The 21,680-nt window shown below is 42.3% G+C and overlaps 1 protein-coding gene across 1 annotated transcript in view; it reads right to left on the bottom strand.

Annotated features, from left to right (window-relative positions):
• DPT (dermatopontin) overlaps positions 1–19,385 on the bottom strand; it is a 33,131-nt gene extending 13,746 nt beyond the window's left edge. The window contains exons 1-2 of the mRNA XM_081485754.1: positions 19,056–19,385; positions 2,974–3,099 (exon numbers count right to left, since the gene is read on the bottom strand). Coding sequence (XP_081341880.1) covers positions 2,974–3,099; positions 19,056–19,357 — 428 coding nt within the window. The 5' untranslated portion in view covers positions 19,358–19,385. The remainder of the gene's footprint in view (positions 1–2,973; positions 3,100–19,055) is intronic.
• Between the last annotated feature and the right edge of the window lie 2,295 nt (positions 19,386–21,680).

The raw sequence follows: 21,680 nt of genomic DNA, 5'->3' as shown, positions 1-21,680 counted from the left end.
CCATGTCCGCTTCTATCAGGAATTTGCTTTCTTACTAGACTTCAGTGATGCTATAATATCTCATGAGAAACTGCAGAGACTAAAATGGGAGCGGCGCCTCGGTCCCCATCAAACAAATAAATCCCGCACTTACGTGGAAGTTGCTTGGATGATTTACTTTTTTTTCCTGTGCACAGGGTGCTATTCCTGAATCCCTGAAAGCTTGCAAGCTCAGAGAGGATAGATGCTCACTTCTCAGTGTCAGGCTCAGTGCTATAGAACAGCCTTCCAAGTGGGAAGAGAAAAATGTTTCCACCCACATATGCCCAGTTCCCTGGGAGGTGATTCAAGTTAGTTAAAGTGATGTGAGGGAAGGTTTCGAGGAAGAGGGTTATCAGGAGCTTTCACTGTGGGAAGGTGTGGGAAAACAATTCTCACTCCTAAGGGCTGTTAAAAGGATTGGATAAAATAATGCACTTGAAGGAAGACTTTTTTCCACTATAAAACCTCCTCATATCAATGTCAGGTTTCTCCATTGTTACTGTTCCAAGGGGCCTGTGACGTTCAACTATTCATTTGAGAAATTTATTGCCTACTTTGTGCCAGGAGATATGCTGAGATGCCAGAGAAATAAGACCTAATTCATGCCCTAGAGGTTTCATGTAATTTAGAAAAACATAGAACGTCATGACTCAGGAAACTTAAAGATGCCACTAAAATGTCTAGACGTGCTGGCGGGACAGTGAGTCATGCCCTGCATACCACAGTGCCTCCTGCAATCTCATCATGCTGTTCCAAGTGTCCTTTTGGAAAAGTACCATTTTCTTGACAACCACAGTAGTTCTCAGCTCTAACACCACACAACCAGAAAGAGGTCCAGCCAAGTGAAGCCTTCCTCAGAGGGACCACTTCAAAGTGGACTTGCTGTGTCTTTCTGAGGAATTCTCTCCTCTCTCCATTCTTCTCCTCTCTCTCTCCACAGTTTGATTCTACCAAAGATCAGTGTCACATCTGGGTGACAGAGTGGGATGAGGAATGGGGAAGGTGGGGCGATGAGGGAGGATGGGCAGACCATTGCAGACCATGGCCAAGGATAAATTTTGTTACCAGAGATTTTAATGTGCTGGGCAACTTAAGAAAAGTTGCTCATCTCTGTCAGCCTTTGATCTCAAGACTTTGTTCCCACATACACGGCTCCATGCTCATTAAATTCTTAGCCTCTTAGTAACTGGTGGGCTCCTGCTACTCTACCCCGAATGTAAGACCCTTTAGGTCTTGGATTCAGGAACTTTCACAGTTATAACCTACACCCTAGCTGTGCCTGTTCACCAACCATGGTGGAGTAAGACCAGTTTTATGGAGGCATCTGGTCCCATCACTTCATGGCAAATAGATGGGGAAAAACTGGAAGCAATGACAGATTTTACTTTCTTGGGCTCCAAAATCATGTGGGTGGTGACTGTAGCCACAAAATTTAAAAACAAACAAACAAACAAACAAAAAACACTTGTTCCTTGGAAGGAAAACTATGACAAACTTGGACAGCATATTAAAAAACAGAGACATCAGTTTGCTGACAAAGTTCTGTAAAGTCAAAGCTAAGGATTTCCCAGCAGTCATGCATGGATGTGACAGTTGGACCATAAAGAAAGTTGAATGCTGAAGAATTGATGCTTTCAAACTGAGGTGCTGGAAAAGACTCTTGAGAGTTCCTTGGACGGTAAGGAGATCAAATAAATCAGTCCTAAAGGAAATCAACACTGAATATTAATTGGGAGGACTGATGCTGAAGCTGAAGCTCCAATACTTTCACTGCCTGCTGCTAAGAACCGACTCATTGGAAAAGACCCTGGTGATGAGAAAGATTGAAGGCAGAAGGAGAAGGGGACAACAGAGAATGAGATGGTTAGATAACATCACTGACTCAACGCACATGAATTTGAGCAAACTCCGGGAGACAGTGGAGGACGGAGGAGCCTGGCGTGTTGCAGTCCATGGGGTCATAAAGAGTCAGACACAACTGAGCAACTGAGCAACAACAAAAACATGGAGGCATTTGACAGCTGGATGGAGTCCCTGCCCCGTCAGAGAGCTACTGATATCATGTGACTTTGAGCTCTGAATTAACCATTTATCACTGCTTCAAACAGAAAAAATGCTAAGGTTTTGGAGCTGCCTATCCCTGGAGACACTGTCCCCTACTTGAGCATCTGTGGAGTCGTTTGGTTACAGAGAATAAGTGTGATCCACAAGGCTGTTTTGCCAAGCATCACATCACACTGTGGAGAGATATGTCACTTGAGTGAGTCAACCTTCAAATGTTGACACTTATTCTTTTGTTCTAAGTAGAAATGTCTGACTTGTTTCCAGACTGAAGAACTTGGGACAAGTTGTGTTGTCAACATCCAGTGCAACTTATCAGAATATATATATATATTTATTTATTTATTTATATATATTCTCCTAGTCAACTCAAAGGCTAGGTCCTTTTTAAGTCTATGATTATATACTATGTTTGGCACTCTGACCTGGAAAAAGGCTGGATCGTCAAAAGAAGTCCTGCAAGAAAACACAGGGTCCCAAATATGTCTAGTGTCTTTGGATGTGATGAGAAGTTATCATGATAGAGACAGAAAAGAGCACTGAAACAGGAGTCTGTAAACTTCACCTTAGAGGTGAACCACCATGAAATAAGCTGGCTGGTCTGGGACAAGTCACGTTTTTGCTCTATTGCTCTGGTTGTCTGCTTTTCTACCAAAAGAGGGATGTAGCAGCACTGGGTTGATGACCTGTAAGGTCCCTCCCAGTGTGAATATTACTCTGGCTTTTTCTTTCATCTATCCATCCCCTTCTATAGGCTAGCTGCTATATTTAAAACTTGTTTGTGATGGCTGATGCTTATCTGAAACTAGAAACGTGGACCAAAGCACAACCCCCCAAGCTCCCGTCCAGTTCCAGTAGCCATGAGGAATTGCGTTTGGCTGCCAGGCTCACCAGCAGGAATATGGGCATCTCTTGCTGTAGCGACAGCAGTAAAATTGCCACTCCCGATCCAGCACTGACTCGAAGTAGCGACTCTGGAACCCTGCCACCAATCCATTGTTGGAACATGTCTGGTACCTGAAGAGGAAAGAAAACTCCAAATAAACTAACCCAATGGTGCACAAATCCACCCCCTCCCCAAGATCTTAGCACCCAGTTACTAAGCCAAGCCACTCTTTCAATGACCTAGATTCCTTACAATTTATTCTATTTTATGCAAATAATAAGGACTTTGTTTTATTGGTAGGAATGACATATACTCACCATTAAAATTCAAATGATTCAAAATCTTTCAACTGGAGGAAAATTGGGAAACTCTGCTCTTGTTAGACCTCTGAGAATATGTTGTTAGATGGAAGAATGCATAAATGGATGGATACAGAGGCATCTAGAATTCTTACAAATGCAAGATTGTATTATTCATGCCGTTTAAAATAAAAGATAATATAATAATTCACTTTGTCTGAATTGAAATAAAATGAAGACAAGGAAAAACACAACGGATTGATGAACTTCAAATAAACATTTCTTCTGCTTAAGATCGGGTGGATTCTCTACCCCTGAGCCACCAGGGAAGCCCTGAAATCTTTCAAAAGCTCTTCCAAAGTGGGTCTTAGCTACCTCTGTTTTTCTGCATTTTTACCCACCTGGACATTGATCCTGTTCCCTCTTGTAAGGAAGCAGAGCAGGAATTTGTCTCCGTGTTACTACCTGGCAGTTGTTGGAATACATCCCTGCTTTCCAAGTAGCGATAAGTTTCCAGAAAATATAATAGATAAAGTAAGAATAAGTACCCAGTGCTGATAGGTGAAAGAGAAATTGTTGACACACAAACTATAAAGCCATTAGTGATGGAACTTCATTTTGTTCTTTTTAATTATTGGAAATGATCTTCTGGATCATATATAGATATACATTTGAATATATATATATATATATATAAGCATGAATGAATAAATGAATAACAAATGAATGGAAAAAAAGATGCTTTCTCACCAGACATGAAATATATTTAGTATCTAGTTTGATCAGATTCAAATAGGGACTTTCCAGGTGGCTCAGAAGGTAAAGGATCCGCTTACAATGCAGGAGACTCGGGTTCGATCCCTGGGTCAGGAAGATCCCCTGGAGAAGGAAATGGCAACCCACTCTAGTATTTTTGCCTAGAGAATCCCAAGGACAGAGGAGCTTGTGGGCTATACTCCATAGGGTCTCAAAAGAGTTGGACACGACTTAACAACTGAGCACATATTCAAACATGTGTTTATTTATCCATTCATCCAACAAACTTGTACCTCCTCACTATTCTGTATCAATCACTGTGCTTCTGTGTTGAAACAAAACTCAAGAAATGGTCTTGGTACTCAGTCAACATGCAAACTGGCTCAAATTCCCTGTTCCCAGGACTTGCAAGAAGTTCTGACAAACCTTAGAAAGCTCAGCTATAAGAAATAAATATTGCAAGTTAAGATGTACATTGAGACCTGTGCCCGTTGATGACCTAGCCTTCTTTGCTCTACCATTGCTCACATCTCAGCTTTGGAAAGCACCTGGTACATTTCAGGAAGCCATACAGTTGGAATGGATGACTAAGATCTGAAGGGTAGCCTTGGAGGCTGATTTTCCACAGTGGTTTATCCTATCCTAATTCTAGCCATGCTAGTGAGATGCAACTTCAATAGAAAGCTCTAAGAGTTGTAAACAAAGCTCATATGTGTCCAAAGAGTGATGGTGCAGCAAACTGGTACTCTCTGTGATCTTTCTCCATCACTAAAAGTTTGCCTCCCTCTAGATCAGCCCTGTCAGAACTGAACCAGGCTTTCCTGGAACTGTTGTTCCACTGTCTTGGTTTGTCCTGGGCACTCAGACTGTCACAGGGACAGCATTCCCATGATGGTAAGTTCCCATAAGCAAAAATAAATGTAACAAGATAAGCTGAACGGTTTCGGTACCAGTTCTGAAGCCCATCCAAGTTCCATGAATTCTCTGCCGGCTGCCAGCCAGGCAGCTGACCCCACAGTCCTGTATGGGAAGTGTGTGTGTGTCACTCTCTCAAATGCCACCTAAAATATCACTGCCTTGTGAAGCTTATTTGGACACTACACACCCAGGGCCCAAGGACATATGATGAAAGCTAGTTAACCAAACAGAGCTCACCTCCCCCAGTTTCTGTCCCACTGCTTCCACATTTTGGCAGAGTGAGCCTATACCGGAGCTTGGCAGTGTGTGTGGCTAAGGTGATGAAATTATTCCTTCTAGAACTGGATTTTTGTAAGGGGACATTTTCACACTCATGTAGAAGCAGTGTAGCAGGGTAGTTAAGAGCATAGGCTATGTTGCTGGACTGCTACTTCAACCATTCTTGACTGTATCACCTTTGACAGGCTTCATACCCTCTAAAGGTCTCAGTTTTCTCAACTGTAAAATGGGCATAACAACAGTATGTACTTATTAAAGTTATTGTGAAGACCAAATGAAGCAATGCATACACAACTCTGGGGCTTCCCTGGTGGCTCAGATAGCAAAGAATCTACCTACGAAAGAGGAGATGTGAGTTTAATCACTCCTGCGGGTCAGGAAGATCCCCTGGAGAAGGGAATGGTTACCCACACCAGTATGATTGCCTGGAGAATACCCCATGGACAGGGGAGCCTGGAGGGCTACAGTCCATGGGGTTGCAAAGAGTCAGACATGACTGAGTGAGACTAACACATTCACTTTCATATACAACTCTGGGAATATTATATTTTAATGTTTAATAAACTACTTATTATTGCCATCATACTTTCACTGGATCCACACAGCACTTGTGGGTACATTCTGAGAAATCTTCTCTTGGCTTTCCGGTCTCCATCAGTGGAAAGCTGGTAGACTCATATGCATTCCTTGAGCTGCTGTTTCCCTAAAGCAAAGCTCATAGAGGTTGGCTGTCCTAATTGCTAATACATCCACCTTGCAGCACAGCTACCTGAGTACAACTTATTGCCCCCAGTAGATGGCAAAGTCCTTAAAGGAGAAAGATAACTTAATCTTCAGTTTTAATTCCCTACAGGGCCTGACACTGGAGTCCAGCAAATGTGTCATGGAAGAATGAATGAACAAATGAATGACTGGGGGAACTTCCACTACTAGAGGCGGAATGCACTTCTTTTGTCTTAATTTTTGGTTGTGTCAGGTCTTAGTTGTGGCACTCAGGATCCTTGTTTCAGCATGCAGGTTTCTCTCCAGTTGAGATGTACTAGTTCCGTTGTCCTACAGCATGTGGGATGCCAGGTCCCCGATCAGAGATTGAACCTTCATTGCCTGCACTGCAAGGTGGACTCTTAACACTGGACCATCAGGGAAGCCCCCCAGAATGCACTTGTAAAAGTCCATCATTCAAATCCAGGAGGGACCCTGAAACTCTGTCCAAGCAGTTCTCAGAAACTCAGGTGAGCGATACATCTTCCCACTTCTACCTTCTCCTTCAGGAACAGAGCCTGCTCCAGGATGAGGGTGCAAAATGAATCTAGTTTTGGGTATTACTCTCCTCCACTCCTCTCCCTTTCATCACCTTTTCAAATAGTATTTAATAAGATCCACCTAAAGATTTGGCCACAAACTGCAGGATTCCAAACACAGGAGCCAGGCAAGTGAGAAGGGGAATGAAGGGAGCTTATCAACAGGAGGGGAGGGAGGGGGAGTTGGAGAAAGCTTGCATTACTAAAGTGATTCAAATTCAATTTTCTTTAAAATGTTGTGGAAAAGACGTCCCTGAGACTCTGCTTCACTGCCCAGTGGATGGCTGTTGTTCTTGAATGGTCTGCAGAAAGGAGGATGGGCCCAAGACGGCAGCTTTCCTGGTAAAGGATGATAGGACCCAGCTGAGCCCTAGGCACAGATCCTCTGAGAACATTTCCTCAGAGTCTGAGGACCCTGGGGTTCCTTGCTTCTGGACTATCTCCTCTCCCTTTGAAAAGACATTCTATCTCATCAACACTTTGAAGGCTGGAGGCTCAGATTCACAAACTCGAGCACTGTGAGCCCTGCTCCACCTGACGCTGGAAACTTTCTAGAAGGAAAATCACCAGGCAGTTGTTCCTCCTCTGACAACAATGGTCATGGACATTTTCTGAGGAAATGGCCTTTCTGAAAGTGATTTCTCTTTTCTCAGGGCCATCACCCTGGGAAAACTTTCTTCTATATCCACAATAGCAAAATGTGGAAGCAACAGGATTCAGGGGAAAGAGTCCTTGTTGAGGGATCAGCAGGCATGAGTTCTGGTCCTAGTCCTGACCTTGACATCCCGTGTGGAGCCTCACCTAGGTCACTGTGAGAATCAAGTGAAATAACACCTGCAAAGCTCTTGGCCAAGATAGAAACAGGAAGAGCAAGGATCCAAACTCAGATTTTTCTGAGGCCAAAGCTCCTGTTCAGGAACTCTCAGGGAGCCCAAAAAGTTGCTCCATGATTGTCCTGCTGCTTTCTGGTCCATTCTTCAGTCAGGCTTTCTCCCTGCTGTTTGTGCCCTTCCCTGGGTCCAGGGCCATTGGTCAGGCTCAGTGACGATGGCCAGGACGGGAAGCTGTGCACATGTCTGGTTTTGCCAGTGAACACCTCTGTGAAGTTTTAGTCTCTCTTTCCAGTCTCTGCTGGTCTCAGTCCAGACCCACAGAAAATCCAGACTCTTAGCAAGTTGGAGGTGGCATTGGGTTGAGAGGAGAACAGCATAAGGAAAGCAGCAGCATCTTGGTGAAGAGCTTTCAGAATCCCATCAAATGGATGGGCTGGTTGTGCTCATCTCTTCTTCCAGCTCCACAAACTGTGTTTCCAGGTCTGCTAGCCAGTCTTCAACTCCATGACAAAGATGGAATAAAAGCAACTTTTCCCAGTGTCCAGGCTAGCGGCCACTCCCTGTGACTAGGAGACCACGTGGCTCAGCCTCTTACTCCCCAACATTGCTCTCCCAATCCAGCTTGATAAGGGTTTAAATTTCACCAAGGGAGACTCATTCTTTTAGAGTAAAGCTTTGACTCCTGATAATTCTCTTTTCCCTAGAATATTCTTTGAGTTGCTATCAGACATGTTTAACATGCTCCACAGATTTTCAGAATGTTTGTTGTCTTTCAACAAATATTCATTATTACCTACTCTATGTCAAGTGCTGTACTTGGTCCGGAATGCTTTCCAGACAACTGTACTGGTAAGGGACATCACGATGATACAGATGTTGGACAGAAGAAATAGATTGGTACTAAAGACAAAGATGAGAAACAAGAAACTGGCTGGGGATGGGGTTGGGGGGCAATGAAATGACAAGGGACAAAGACAAACAAGTTTTGGGGCAAGTCTACCTATTCAAAGGAGCTTTACAAGTTTTGGATTTTTCTCTCAAGCCCCAAAAGAATGACTCCATGTCCCATCTTGTTCTTTCTGCTGATGTTTATGCCTACGCCCACAAAAATGGGGGCTTCCCTGGTGGCTCAGACAGTAAAGAATTCACCTGCAATGCAGGAGACCTGGATTTGATCCCTGAGTTGGGAAGATTCCCTGGAGGAAGGCATGACAACACTTCAGTGTTCTTGCCTGGAGAACCCCCATGAACAGAGGAGCCTGGTGAGCTGGAGTCCATGGAGTCGCAAAGAGTCAGACATGACTGTGCAACTAAGCATAGCACAGCACAGCCACAAAATGGGGATGACAACTTCAAGCCTGATAGTATTGCATGAAGATTAAAGAGATGGTATATGTCAAGTGTCTACCCCAGCGCCTGGTACAAAGTATGTCATGAAAAGACAGAAAAGGTAGTGGTTGTTGCTATTACTGTTATCATAAATATTTGCAATTAAATGGAAGGAGAAGCTACATCTGGGCCAAGAATTGTTCCAGGTGCCTTCTACAGTCTTCCAGGGAATTGAAAATTCTTCCATTAGGAGAATTTTGTAAAGACTGAAGTAAATAGAAATCTGAAGGTACAATATCTGGTGGATATGGGAATGAATCAGAACTTTCCAGCCAGGCTGTAATAGCTTTTGCCTGATCATCAGAGAAACACGCAGTCTTTCAGTATCCTGATAGAAGATTATGGGTTTTCTGTTGACTAAGTCCAGACACTTTCTGTCAAGTGGTGCTTTCAGTTGGTCTAATTGGTAGTAGTACTTGTTGAAATTAGTCATTTGTTTTTCCAGAAGGAGCTCATAGTAGAGGACTCCCTTCTAACCTCACCATATACACATCATCAACTTCTTTGGATGAAGGCTGGGCTTTGGTGCGGTTGGTGGTTTTTCATTTTAATTGCTCATTATCTCTTCTGTTCTGCATTATTGGACAGTACCCACTTTTAATCTTCCATAACAATTTGTTTTAAAAATGGAATGGTTTAGTTATGTTTAAGTAGAGAATCGTATGAGGAAATACTTTCAAGAAGGTTTTTTTTTTCCCCCATTTAACTTCCATGGAACATCAAAGTGATTAATATAACCAAGCTCGTGCAAATGATTCTCAACACTTGATTTGGATATTTTGAGTATGCAGATTATTTCCCACGTGGTATAGCGTTGATTGTCCTCAACTAATGTCTCAATCTGATCGCTATCAAATTCAACTGGTCCACTTGACCATGGAGCAATGTCCTATGAGAAATCTTCAGCACAAATCTTCACAAATCACTTTTGATGATCACTGATCATGTTTGATTAGTCACAGCAACTTCTCCATACACTGCACAATTTTTTTCATTTCAGCTGCTTTTTTTGCCTTTCATGAAATCATAAAGCATAATATGCCGAAAATGTTGCCTTACTTCTTCCATCATCAATATTAAAATGGCTGAACAAAAATTTACCAATTTTGATACGTTTTTTAAAATCCATGCTGATATGACAGCTGTTACAATACAGTCTAACAAAAATGTTTCAAGTGAAGTTAAAAACAACTAAGCACTACTAGAGACATCTTATGGAAAAAACTGAATGAACTTTTTGACCAACCCAATAGTAATTTTGCTTGCAGTATTATTGTGAAGCTCAAATAAGATTAGACCATGAATAACTCAGGGGCATAGACTGTATGTTATTCATCTTCATATTCCTGGAGTCTGGCAAAGTTTGTGATAATAAGCATTTGGTAGTGAATAAATAGGCAAATGAATGAGGAATATTTTATAAATTATACAGCACCACATCAATTAGAATTATGGTAATAGCACTTATATTTCATATCTATTTCATTGCTTTGTCAATTGCTTCACTCTCACCTTTGTTCTTGAAGTCTGTGAGTTTGTTTCTGTTTTGTAAATAAGTTCATTTTTATCAATTTTTTTTTAGATTACACATATCAGTGATATATATGTTATTTGTCTTTCTCTGTCTGACTTACTTTCCTTAGTATGATAATCTCTAGGTTCTTCCATGTTCCAGCAAATGGCATAAATTCATTCTTTTTCATGGCTGAGTAGTATTCCATTGTACATATGTAGTGGGGAGAGGGGATAAATTAGGGGTCTGTGGTTAACATATATACACTACTATAATAAAATAGATAATCAACAAGGATCTACTGTATAGCACAGGGAGCTCTACTCAGTAACCTGTAATCACCTATATGGAAAAAAATTTGAGAAAGAATGTATCTATCTATCTATCTATCTATATATCTGTAATTGAATCACTTTGCTGTACACCTGAGTCTAACACATTGTAAATCAGCTTTACTACAATATAAAATAAAATAAAATAATTGAAAAATGTAACCACAGTGGTTCCCTGTGCAAGAAGATCTACAGGCTTCTTTGTCAAGGGCACTGAGGACATTGGCTGGGATTTGGGCTGCTCAGTGAACTAAATAGTCTTTTTTTAAGTTGTTTTTTTTTTTTTAATGTGAACCATTTTAAAGTCTTTATTGAATTTGTTACAGTATTGCTCTTACTGTTTATGTTCTGGTTTTTGACCATGAGGCATGTGAGATCTTAGCTCCCAATTAGGGATTGAACCCACACCCCCAGCATTGAAAGGTAGATTCTTAACCACTGACTGTCAAGGAAGTCCCTAACTAGTCTTATTTGATCTTTCACTACATAGTTAGTGGGTCCCACAATGTGCCAGTATTATTCTAGTGCTGAAAAATATTCTATACAGTGGTGAATGAGACCAAATCCTTACATTCATGAAGCTTATATTTTGAAGGGAACAAAGTATAAAATACAAACCTGGTAAGGACAAGTGCACCACAAGAAACATAAGGCAGATTGGGGAGCAGAGGGCGAAAGATATTAGTGTAGAGGAGCTGATCTGGGAAAACCAGGTGAGCACAGTGTGTACGTAATGACCAGAATAATGAATCAGGATGGACCGCTCTGTACTAGACAGGACCTTGGTCTCGATTAGAATTACACTGTGGAAAACTGAGTTCCTACTGTTAAAAAGTTAAATAGAAATCTCAATTAAATAGAGTCAGGAGATGGACCAGAAGGGGGAGCTCTCATACACTTGATGCTGCTCAGCCAATGAGAGTTTGTCACAAGGCAACCAATGAAAAACCATGGACTTTATGTTTACTGTAGCCCTCCCAACTCCCTTTCCCCCCACAAAAGAGTTCTCTCCATTTTGTAGGGACTTGCACATGCCTCACCATGGTTGTAGACCCCAAATTGTAATCATTTGCTCATCCCAACCAAACCCGTTGTTTTCTGGAGATGTAACTAGCCGTCTATTTGTTTTAGGTCAACATTTTGGTGTTCCATTGGCAGATCCAGTGAAGATCTTTGATTACTTTGAGGCTTGTGAGCAAACAGATGTGGTACCCACATTGAACTTGTTGATGCTCACTGCTTTTCTAACTGGCCCTGAGATTTTTAAGCAAATCTTTCTCCTGGATCTGAGCTTCACCCTCGTTACATTTTGAAGCTTTCCAGGTTTTATTCAGGATCTGTTTTAAGGTTTTATCTTTTCTGATTAAGACCTTGTTCCTGTATGAGAATATTCATTTGGCACTTTGACTCAATTTTTGAAATCAGACTGATACAGCTGGAACTGGCTGGCCATCAGCCCATTCCTTGGGGAAGGGGGGGCTGTCTTATTGGAAGTATGCTGAGTAGCTTCCTGTCTCTCTCAGGACCAGACGGCTGCCTTAGAATTGGCTGATACTAGACCTGCATGCAATGCGGGTTATTTGAGCTAAGTTGTTTGAAAATAATTCTCTTACTCTAGAGAAAACAGCTATGAGAAAATGGGATCCCAGTTATTTAAATATTTTGAGGGTATCCCTTCCCTACAGCGATCCTGGTCCAATTTATGTTTGAAAACCAAGGTTATTCTTCATGTTCATGTCTAATTAAATTGGATTAACCTAACCAAAGGCAATTTAGAATACCAATGACCATCGTGGGGGAACTTTTGAAATCCCTAAGCATACTTTTCTCAAAACCAAATTGGACAACCATCACTCTAAATTTTCCAAAGCTAAGTGAAAAGCCTATTCTGATGGGTATTTTGAGGTTTCCAAATATTATCAGGAGACTAAAATTGCATCTCTGCAAAGTAAAATGTTAAGATTAACCGAGGAAAATGTTTAAAGAAAGATAACATGGCTCCCAAAGCCTCGGGTTCTTCTTCTTTGGCTTCTCTGTCTCTCACTCCACCTCTATACCACCTTGCCTCTCTCCTTCAGCACACCTCGCTCAGGGCCCACCCTCAGTGCCATCTTTCTCCTTCTCTATTTTGCCATCTACACTTCCTGTATGTGTTTGCATGCTAAATTGCTTCAAGCATGTCTGACTCTTTGTGACCGCATGGACTGTAGCACATGAGGCTCCTCTGTCCATCGGATTCTCCAAGCAAGAATAATGGAGTGGATTGCCATGCCCTCTTCCAAGGATCTTCCTGACCAAGGGATCAATCCAGCTTCTTCTGTGACTCCTGCATTGCAGGTGGATTCTTTACTGCTGAGGCCCTGGGGAAGCCCCTATATCTCCTATAGACCCCCAACCCCCAATACTGATTCTCTTGCCAGACTTCCTCTTTTCTCTGAAGGTCTTCCCATTCCCTTTTCCTCTGAACTGATCAGAAACTGTCCCTTTCAAATTAAGCCTTTTGGGGACCCAGAGGCTCAACCCTTAATCTCTAATATTTCCTGGACTAAAGCTGAACTGCAAGCCAGTCAAACTTTTCCCCAAAGTAACTGAAGATCCTCATAGATTTGCTGAGTAATTTAGTCATTCAAACTTATCAACCTGGTTTCTTCAACATACATCAGCCAGTTCATATGCTTGTCAGTGAAGACAACGCCCAAATTTGAATGAAAATAGCTAATACAGAAAATCCTGAAACGTCTCTAGAATTACAACTGTGAGACCAGCACACTAACTTACTATGTGTTCAGGCTCAGGCAATCACTAGGCATATTCATTGAGTTATTACAAGGGCTTTTCTAAAGCCTGTTGATTGGAACAAAATTCAGGCTGGCACACAAAAATTTGATGAATGTGTTCATGACTATTACAACTGACTTCAGATTATTTTTAAAGCGAATTCTGATCTTTCTCCAGACGTTGATTCCATTCGGGTAGCTCTAAACTCTATGTTTAGTAACAGGCTCATCCGGGACCTCTCCCTTCTAGTAAAAAGAACTAGCATGGAATAGGAAACTGTGTCCACTCCAGACTCAGTTAACCTAATAAACCAGCACTCTCCTACTTTAGATGAGTCACCTAAAAGGAAGACTGCCAACATTCTTAATCTTCAACTTCAGCAAATGAAGGCCCCTAAGTGAACCCCCTCCCCTAAGTTTCTTCTATTTGTACAACAAGTCAGGACATTGGAAAATAATTTGCTACAAATTTAAGGGCTTTAGTTGCCTTCAGCCCTTTAATCAACCTTTCCAACCTCCTCCCAGTCCTCAATGACTGGACTCCTGGGAACAAAAGGAGCTCGTCCCAATCATCCCTCTTAAATGACTTGAAGAAAGTTTGTCCAGGTTTGGGGTGAATCTCTTCCAGTTCTAACTGACATTGGTGCCACCTTCCAAGTACTCAACCGCACTACTTAAATTAGCCCTTGCCTTGTAGTACTAAAACAATTCAAATAGCGGGAAATCTCTAATAAACCTCATGAGGTTCCTGTCTCTGAAGATATTCCCTTTTGCTTAGGCCTTTTAAGAGGCACATACGTGTTTCCCTTAGTTTCTTTTCCCTTCCATTTATTAGGTGAAGAATTCTTAGAGAAATATACAGGCGCGAGTGCATGCTCAGTCACTAAGTCATGTCCAACTCTCTGCGACTTGTTGGACTGTAGCCCACCAGGCATCTCTGTCTATGGGATTTTCCAGGCAAGAATACTGGAGTGGGTTGCCATTTCCTTCTCCAGGGGATCTTCCTGACCCAGGGATTGAACCTGTGTCTCCCTCATTGGCAAGTAGTTTCTTTGCCACTGAGCCACCAGGAAAGTCAGAGAAATATACTGGACTTTTTCCTAAAAGGAGAAAATAATTCTAGAATTTGACAGTAGTCATCAAAGCAGCCAACCAGGTGAATTAAGTGACTCTTTGACATTTATTTGTTTTGCTTTTGATGGTACTAGAGCTGATTCTGGAAACAACTGGTTATCTGCTTCTACTGAATCAATTACCACCCTCTTTGTGGCAAAATCTCCAACTGATATCAGCAAAATTCACAGCCCACTGCACATCAAGGTTCAAACAGATCCCTTAAAACCTCTTCCCAGAGTTAATCAATATCTTATATGTAAAGAAGCCCTTCAAAGCATAAAAATCTTATTAGATTATAAGGCTTAACACCTCATTGTTGCTTATACTAGTCCCTATATGTTATGTTAGTTGCTCAGTTATGTCCAACTCTTTGCAACCCTATGGACTGTAGCCCACCAGGCTCCTCTGTCCATGGGGTTCTCCAGGCAAGAATATTGGAGTGGGTAGCCATTCACTTCTCCAGGGGATCTTCCTGACCTGGGATCAAACCCAGGTGTCCCACTTACAGGCAGACTGTTTACCATCTGAGCCACAGGGGATCCCAATGCTCCTATTTTACTGATAAGAAGACTCAAGGACTGAGAGTGGAGGTTTGTCCAGAATCATTTAACCCTCTTTGTACCTCAGTAGAAGCTCTTCTGAATTCTCATCACACTCAACATTTCTCAGTCAGCTGCCTCACCTCATAAGAAGTCCTTTTGCTAACTGTTCCTCACACCACTCATTTATGTTGTAATAATCTTAATTCTGCTACTCTTCCCCCCTCTGGCACTGATGAAGTTCATCAGGACTGCTTAACACTGGTGGGATGACCTACTGACTCCTTGCAATGATCTTTAGGAAGTTCTCTGGGTAACTGTGATTATTCTTGCTTCACTGACAGTTCTCATTTAAAAGATGACAATGGCAAATACTGTGCTGGGTATGCTATTGCAACTTCTTATATTTTTGAGGAGGTACCTTTATGTATGGCTACTTCAGCTTAGCAGGCTGAATGATATGCTCTTATGTGGGCCTGTACTTTTCAGCCAAGGATAAAACTGCCAAAATTTATACTAATAGTATATATGCTTTTGGAGTAGCTCATGATTTTACAATGTGATGGAAGTAATGTGGTTTCCTCTTGTGCATCACGTGGCTTATCTTTGGTGGATTCATAAATTCAAACAGTCAGCTCCAAAACAAGCTGCCATTTTGAAATATCTTCTTGGGAATTTTTTGAGGACCTGGGAAAAAAGCAAATGCCAGGAGACTGAATGTTCTTCTGAATTCAGACTCCATGTAAAACTGACTTGCCTCATTAATCAGCCTGATCAAATTACAGATTCACAAAATCTTTGTTGACTGCCCATGATGTGCCAGGAATTTGTTTTAGATTTGTGTTAGAGTTCTCCTACACTTTGGCTTGTGAGCATCACAGTACCTCTCCCTAACAGCTTGTGATATGAGTATTACACTTTTTTTCTTTTTTTTCCGTAATGAGAAACTGAATGCCCAAGACCACAGAGCTCAGAGATGATAGGAAAAGGAGCTATGAATCAAAGTTTCCTGATTCTAAAACCAGAGCTCCTTCCACCACACTCCAGCTCAGCCTCACTGACAAATTTTAGCTTCACCTTGTTCCATATGGGACCCACATGTCCTACGGCCTGGGTCAACCCAAGTTTGAGAAGATTCCCTGGGAACAACTGGGGCATGGTCTGAGATGGCAAAATGCCACTCATGGGATCAAGGTAAAGCCTCCAAGCCATTGTAAGTGGGGGCCAGCATGCACACTTCAGAATCTGGCGTCTGCAGAAGTGATTTTTCAACAGAGAAGCCCTAGGAAACAGCCGTGTTACAAGTCAACTCAGCCATGACGGAAACACTTTTTAAAGACTGTGCTCCAATTAACAAGGGTCTTTAGCAGATTCTATGTATTTTTGTCATATCTGTGTTTGAGACTCCCCCACCCCCTTTAAAACTAAGCTTGCAAACAAATGTAGTTATACAAGGCAGCCATATTACACAAAACTATCAACTCTGCCCCCAGAACAGATTAAGAACCTGCAGTCAATGGGAAGATATAATTGCTCCTCAGTTTATGAAAAATTTCTCTCCTTCTGATTTTTTCACTGAGACTGGAGCCTAAACTAAAAGCAATAATCATCTAACAAAAATGCCTCTGGGGTAATCGGGATCAGTCCTGGGGCAGCTGAGTCCTACTGTTTTTCGTTTGTACTTTTTTTTTTTAACTCTGTGATTAATGGAGGAGGAGACAGAGACAACAGAGGGTAGAAAGTGGGAAAGAAAGAAAAAATCATTTGACTCTGCACAATCAAAAACGTGGAGGAAGTGAAGGTGGAAGAGAGATTGTGTCTGTCAGCTTCTCATTTGATTCCCACTGGCCAAACAAAATCATATAATTTGCATATAATTTCCCTCTCGTGCTTTTCTTCAAATAGTTTCAGAGTAATGACAAACCAGTCACACGTTGGCAAGTTTGAAACTAAACACAGTTTGCCTCCTCTCCCTAGCAGGGATAAACACAAAGATCAACAGAATGAAAGAACAATCCAGCTGTATTTTCAGAGCCAAGCAGAGATTAGGAGCCTTGAGCCCTATGAGATTAGACAGTCTAACTGCTCATTTTCCAAATGAAGTGGGAGCCCAGAGAGCTGAACCCGTGGTCCAAGGTCACCAGGCAAGTTGTCTTCAGAAGCAGGATCTAAGTCCAGGCCTCCTGATTCAGAGTCCAGGGCTCTTCCTTTAGGATTTAAGAAATCATCTGAGTGCTGTTTTGTGTGGCTCTATAAGGGGGCATTAGAAGGGAGCCCCACCCATCTACTGGTCCCCTAAATTGGAGGACTAGACTGACAGTTGTAATTAGGTCATCCCCAGGCTCTGTGCCTGGCAATGGCCTGCCTACGGGAAGCCACTGGAGACTGTCATTGAGGTGAGGCTGGACTCTGAGTCAGCCATCTGTCTGGAAGGGTTTTAGATAATTAAATATGCTCACTGGAGGCAGTGGGGATGGATGAATAAGGCCTGACAAAGGGGCCCTCACCAGCAGCTGTGAACCTTACCCCGTCCCTTCCACAGGCTGGCTGAGCCCCTCCCCAGTCATGGCAGTAATCAAGCTGACCCCATCCCTCCAAGACTAGCTTCTGCTGTCATCTTACAGTGCCCTCCCTCCCCAGGATGAAGAACTGCCCTGAGTCCAGTCCCTACCGCCCTGACCCGTGCTGACCTAGCCCACGCAGTGGGGCAGCAGACTCTCAAGGAGCCCATCACCATGGCTAAGCACTTATTCTCTGGAGCTGAGACTCGCTGGATTCAAATCCTGGATCAACCGCTTTCCAGTTGAGCAAACCCCTGATCTCTAACAGCAGTTTATCTACCTATAAAGTGACTTATAGATTTGTTTTGAGCATTAAATGAGATAATTCGTATAAAGCACTCAGCATGGTGCTTGGTTGGGTTAAGCAATCAATGACAGCTGTTTTTATTGCTTAGAAGTCCTCTTTATTGCCTGGCTCCTCCACCCATCGGTCTTTCCCTCTTGATCTCTCATCTCTGTGCTGGTGGAGTGACACTTAGGAATTTTGTGCTTGACCACCTCTAAGCCCTAATCCACCACACGCCCATGGAGACCCCTCAGTAGAATCTCCTCTGCACAGTTACCATAGCAGCAGCCAGCCAGCTGGGCTTCCTCCTCCCCAGGCCAACCTCCCGCTGAGTCTGCCTTTACCCTCCCCCAACCCACTCAGTGGCCTTGCCTCCGTGCAGGCTGCTGTGACTAACTGGCTTCACAGCGCATAGCTCCTGGGATGGGCTCTGACCAAGTACTAGTGTGAGAGAGTCACATGCCACAGGAGACATGGGCTCAGGCCATTTCTGTGTCATTAACCATGGCAGAACCTAGTTGAATGAGAAGGCTTCTCCCAAAAGATTTTAATAAACTATTTCCCAGCAATGAAATCCATTTTAAATGCAGACAGAGAAGGACCTTGGTACTCAAAACTGAGAGGGCACATTTAATTGGGAGGGCAAAAAGCTATTTCATTTCACTTCTCTTGGCTTAAATTTCTTTGACCCCTCTCCCCAACTCATTAGCTTTAAATCAATACTTCTCAAACTGTGATGAAGGTTCTGTTGTTTATTTTCCCCAATCTATTGTGCACCAATACTTTTTTTTGTAAGACAGTCCAAATACATTACTACCATACTAAAATGCCATTTGGATGTCACAGCAAAATTGAATTGCTATAAAGTTTCATAAAGACTTTCAGTTTCTGTATTTATCTTTTGGCAAACCAGTAAATGTTTCACAAAGCCATACTAGTCCCTGGACCAAACTGAGAGCCACAGAGAAGTCCATCTGCCATGGACACCCCTCTGCCCCATCGTGGGTTTTTGTCCTGTAATGTGGTCTGCTCAGCATCGACCCTGCCACACCCGGAGCATGCAATGGAAAGGATCCTGGTAGAATTTGCCCAGTCTCCACTGAGATCTATTCCCTGAGGGTCAAGCCTCCCCCAGCGAGAGGGGTATGTTGCTGCATCACCAGCTGTGTGCAGCGCGCTGGCTCTTACCATTCCATTCCAGCCCTGTTGATCTCCTCCCACCAGCACTCCGTAGGCTCCCCCAGGCTCTGGGGTGTGGGCATGCAGGCGTAGTTCCACTGTCTGTCAGAACCTTCCTTCTTGTTGAAGATGCTCCTCACGGCCACCACCACCTGCCCATGGGGACACTGATAGCTGAAGCCCTGCCGGTTCAGATTCACCCACCCATCATCACTGTAGTCATGGTACTGATGATAGTACCCATAGTCACCATACTGTCCCCAGGCCACGGTGACCAGTGGCAGAAGCACCCACAGAAGAGTGAGGTCCATGCCGTCTGGGCTTCTGGCAAAAAATGTCACCCTATGTCTGCTGGGCTGCTGGTTTTATACAGCTGCTGCTGACATGTGGCTTCCAGATGTGGGTGAGCAGGCTCCAACTGCAGTGTGTCATCGTTTAAGCAAAACTTTTCGGCGCGGAAATATTGGCCTTAAGTACATTCAGTTTGTTTTAAGGTGGAATTCTAAGAAAATGTAAGGAACACGCAAATGGAAGAAACTCCCAGAGAAGGAAAAAATTAGCAGTTAGATTATAAAAGCAAATGGCTTCACACTCCTTAGGAACAGTCACAGGAATAAAAGCAGTATGTTTGTCCCTCCTCTCTTAGCACCTCACCTCTCTCTGCCCCCTACTCCACCCACCACTAGCAAACCCCTGTATTTATTCTTCAAACCACCAACCACCCTTCCAGGACCACACAAATATGCAGAATAAGATTTCAAAACACCAAAATCATAGGATGAAGGAGCAGAATCATTTAGATTTCTGTAAGTCTGGATGCCTGCTTTTTTTTTTAATGTTCTTCTGTGTGTGTGTGTGTGTGTGTGTGTGTGTGTGTGTGTGTGTGTGTGTATGTAGTAAGTTACATAATATAAAACATACTATTTTAACCATATTTAACTGTACAGCTCAGTGGCACCAAGTACATTCACACTGATGTGTAAATCTCACCAACAACCATCTCCCAAATTTTTCACTTTCCTAAACTGAAACTCTGTTCCCATTAAACACTAATTCCCCATTCCCCCTCCCCATATCGGTCCCCACCCCCTGGTCTCTGGCAACTAACAAGGTACTTTCTGATTCTATGAATTTGACTGCTCTAGGTATAAGTGGAATTAAACAGTTTTTGTCTGTTCCTATTGTATATTGGAATGCACTTTAAGGTTAATTTAATAAATGTCCTACAAACAGATTATACCTTCTTTTTAGCCCTGTGCTACACTGTAGGTTCTTGTTAGTTATCTGTTTTATATACGTCAATCCCAATCTCCCATCCTAACCCTGCTTTCAAGTTCCTAGCCCAGTCTCTTTTAACCCTGAGTATAAGCATGAAATGGGCTTCCCAGATAGTGCTAGTGGTAAAGAACCTGCCTAATGCAGGAGACATAAGAAACACGGGTTCGATCCCTGCGTCAGGAAGATTCCCTGGAGGAGGGCATGGTAATCCACTCTAGTATTCTTGCCTAGAGAAGTTCATGGACAGAGGAGACTGTAGGGCTACAGCCCATAGAACTGCAAAGAGTTGGATGGGACTGAATGACTGAGCATGCACATAAGTAGGGAATACCAGTTTGCAAGCTACTCTGAGAATTTTAAAGTCACGTATGGATTTACTATGGGCCTCTGGAAAGATAAATTGGGCAATATCTCTACACTTAAGCATCCTTCCAAGCTGCTGAAACTGGACCCAACTACACCTAGAAACTGTGCTTGGCTGTTCAATACATAATGAGTTTAATCTGAATTAAGTCACATTTTATCCTTTGGTGGTTTTCCCTTCCATGTTTTCTTTTTAATGAGGTATAATTTACATATAATAAAATTCATCTCTTCTGTGTTCAGCATACAGTCATTCATTCAGCACCGTAATCAAAACATAGAATAGTTCCATCAACCCTCAAGTTCCCTTATACCCCTTGGTAGTCAAATCCTTCCCAATATCCAGCCACTGGTAACCACTGAACTACCTTCTGTTACTGGAGTTTTGCCTTTTCTAAGATATTCCATAGATGGAATCATACAACATGCTATCTTTTGCCTGATTCCTTTCACTAGAAATGTTTTCAAGATCCATCCATGTCATTAAATATCAGTAGTTCATTTCTATATACTGTTGGTGTGACTGTACTACAGACTGCTTATATACTACCAGTTGAAAGAATGTAAGCTTATACATAGTATCAATAGTGTATATACATCAATCCTAATTTCCCAATTCATCCCATCCCCCTCTACCCCACCTTGGTATCCATACATTTGTTCTCCATGTCTGTATCTCTATTTCTGCTTTTTAAATAAGGTCGTGCTGTACAGGAAAAACTAATATAACATTGTAAAGAAGCTATATTCCAATAAAAATTTTTTAGAAAGAATGTAAATTTGGAGGTTTGGATTGACATATATACATTACTATGTATAAAATAGATATCTAACAAGAACCTACTGCATAGCACAGGAAATTCTACTCTCTGGTGATATAAATGGGAAGGAACTCTATAACTGATTCATTTTGCTATACAGCAGAAACTAATACAACATGTTAAGCAACTATACTCCAATAAACTTAATTTTTTAAAAAGCAAAAAAAGAATA

The sequence above is a fragment of the Giraffa tippelskirchi genome, chromosome 5 (genome assembly GCF_054371585.1).
Source record: "Giraffa tippelskirchi isolate mGirTip1 chromosome 5, T2T-mGirTip1v1.2.pri, whole genome shotgun sequence".
Lineage (NCBI taxonomy): Eukaryota > Metazoa > Chordata > Mammalia > Artiodactyla > Giraffidae > Giraffa > Giraffa tippelskirchi.
Note: the sequence above shows the minus strand (reverse complement) of the source record. Positions and strands in the feature narration are given on the sequence as shown.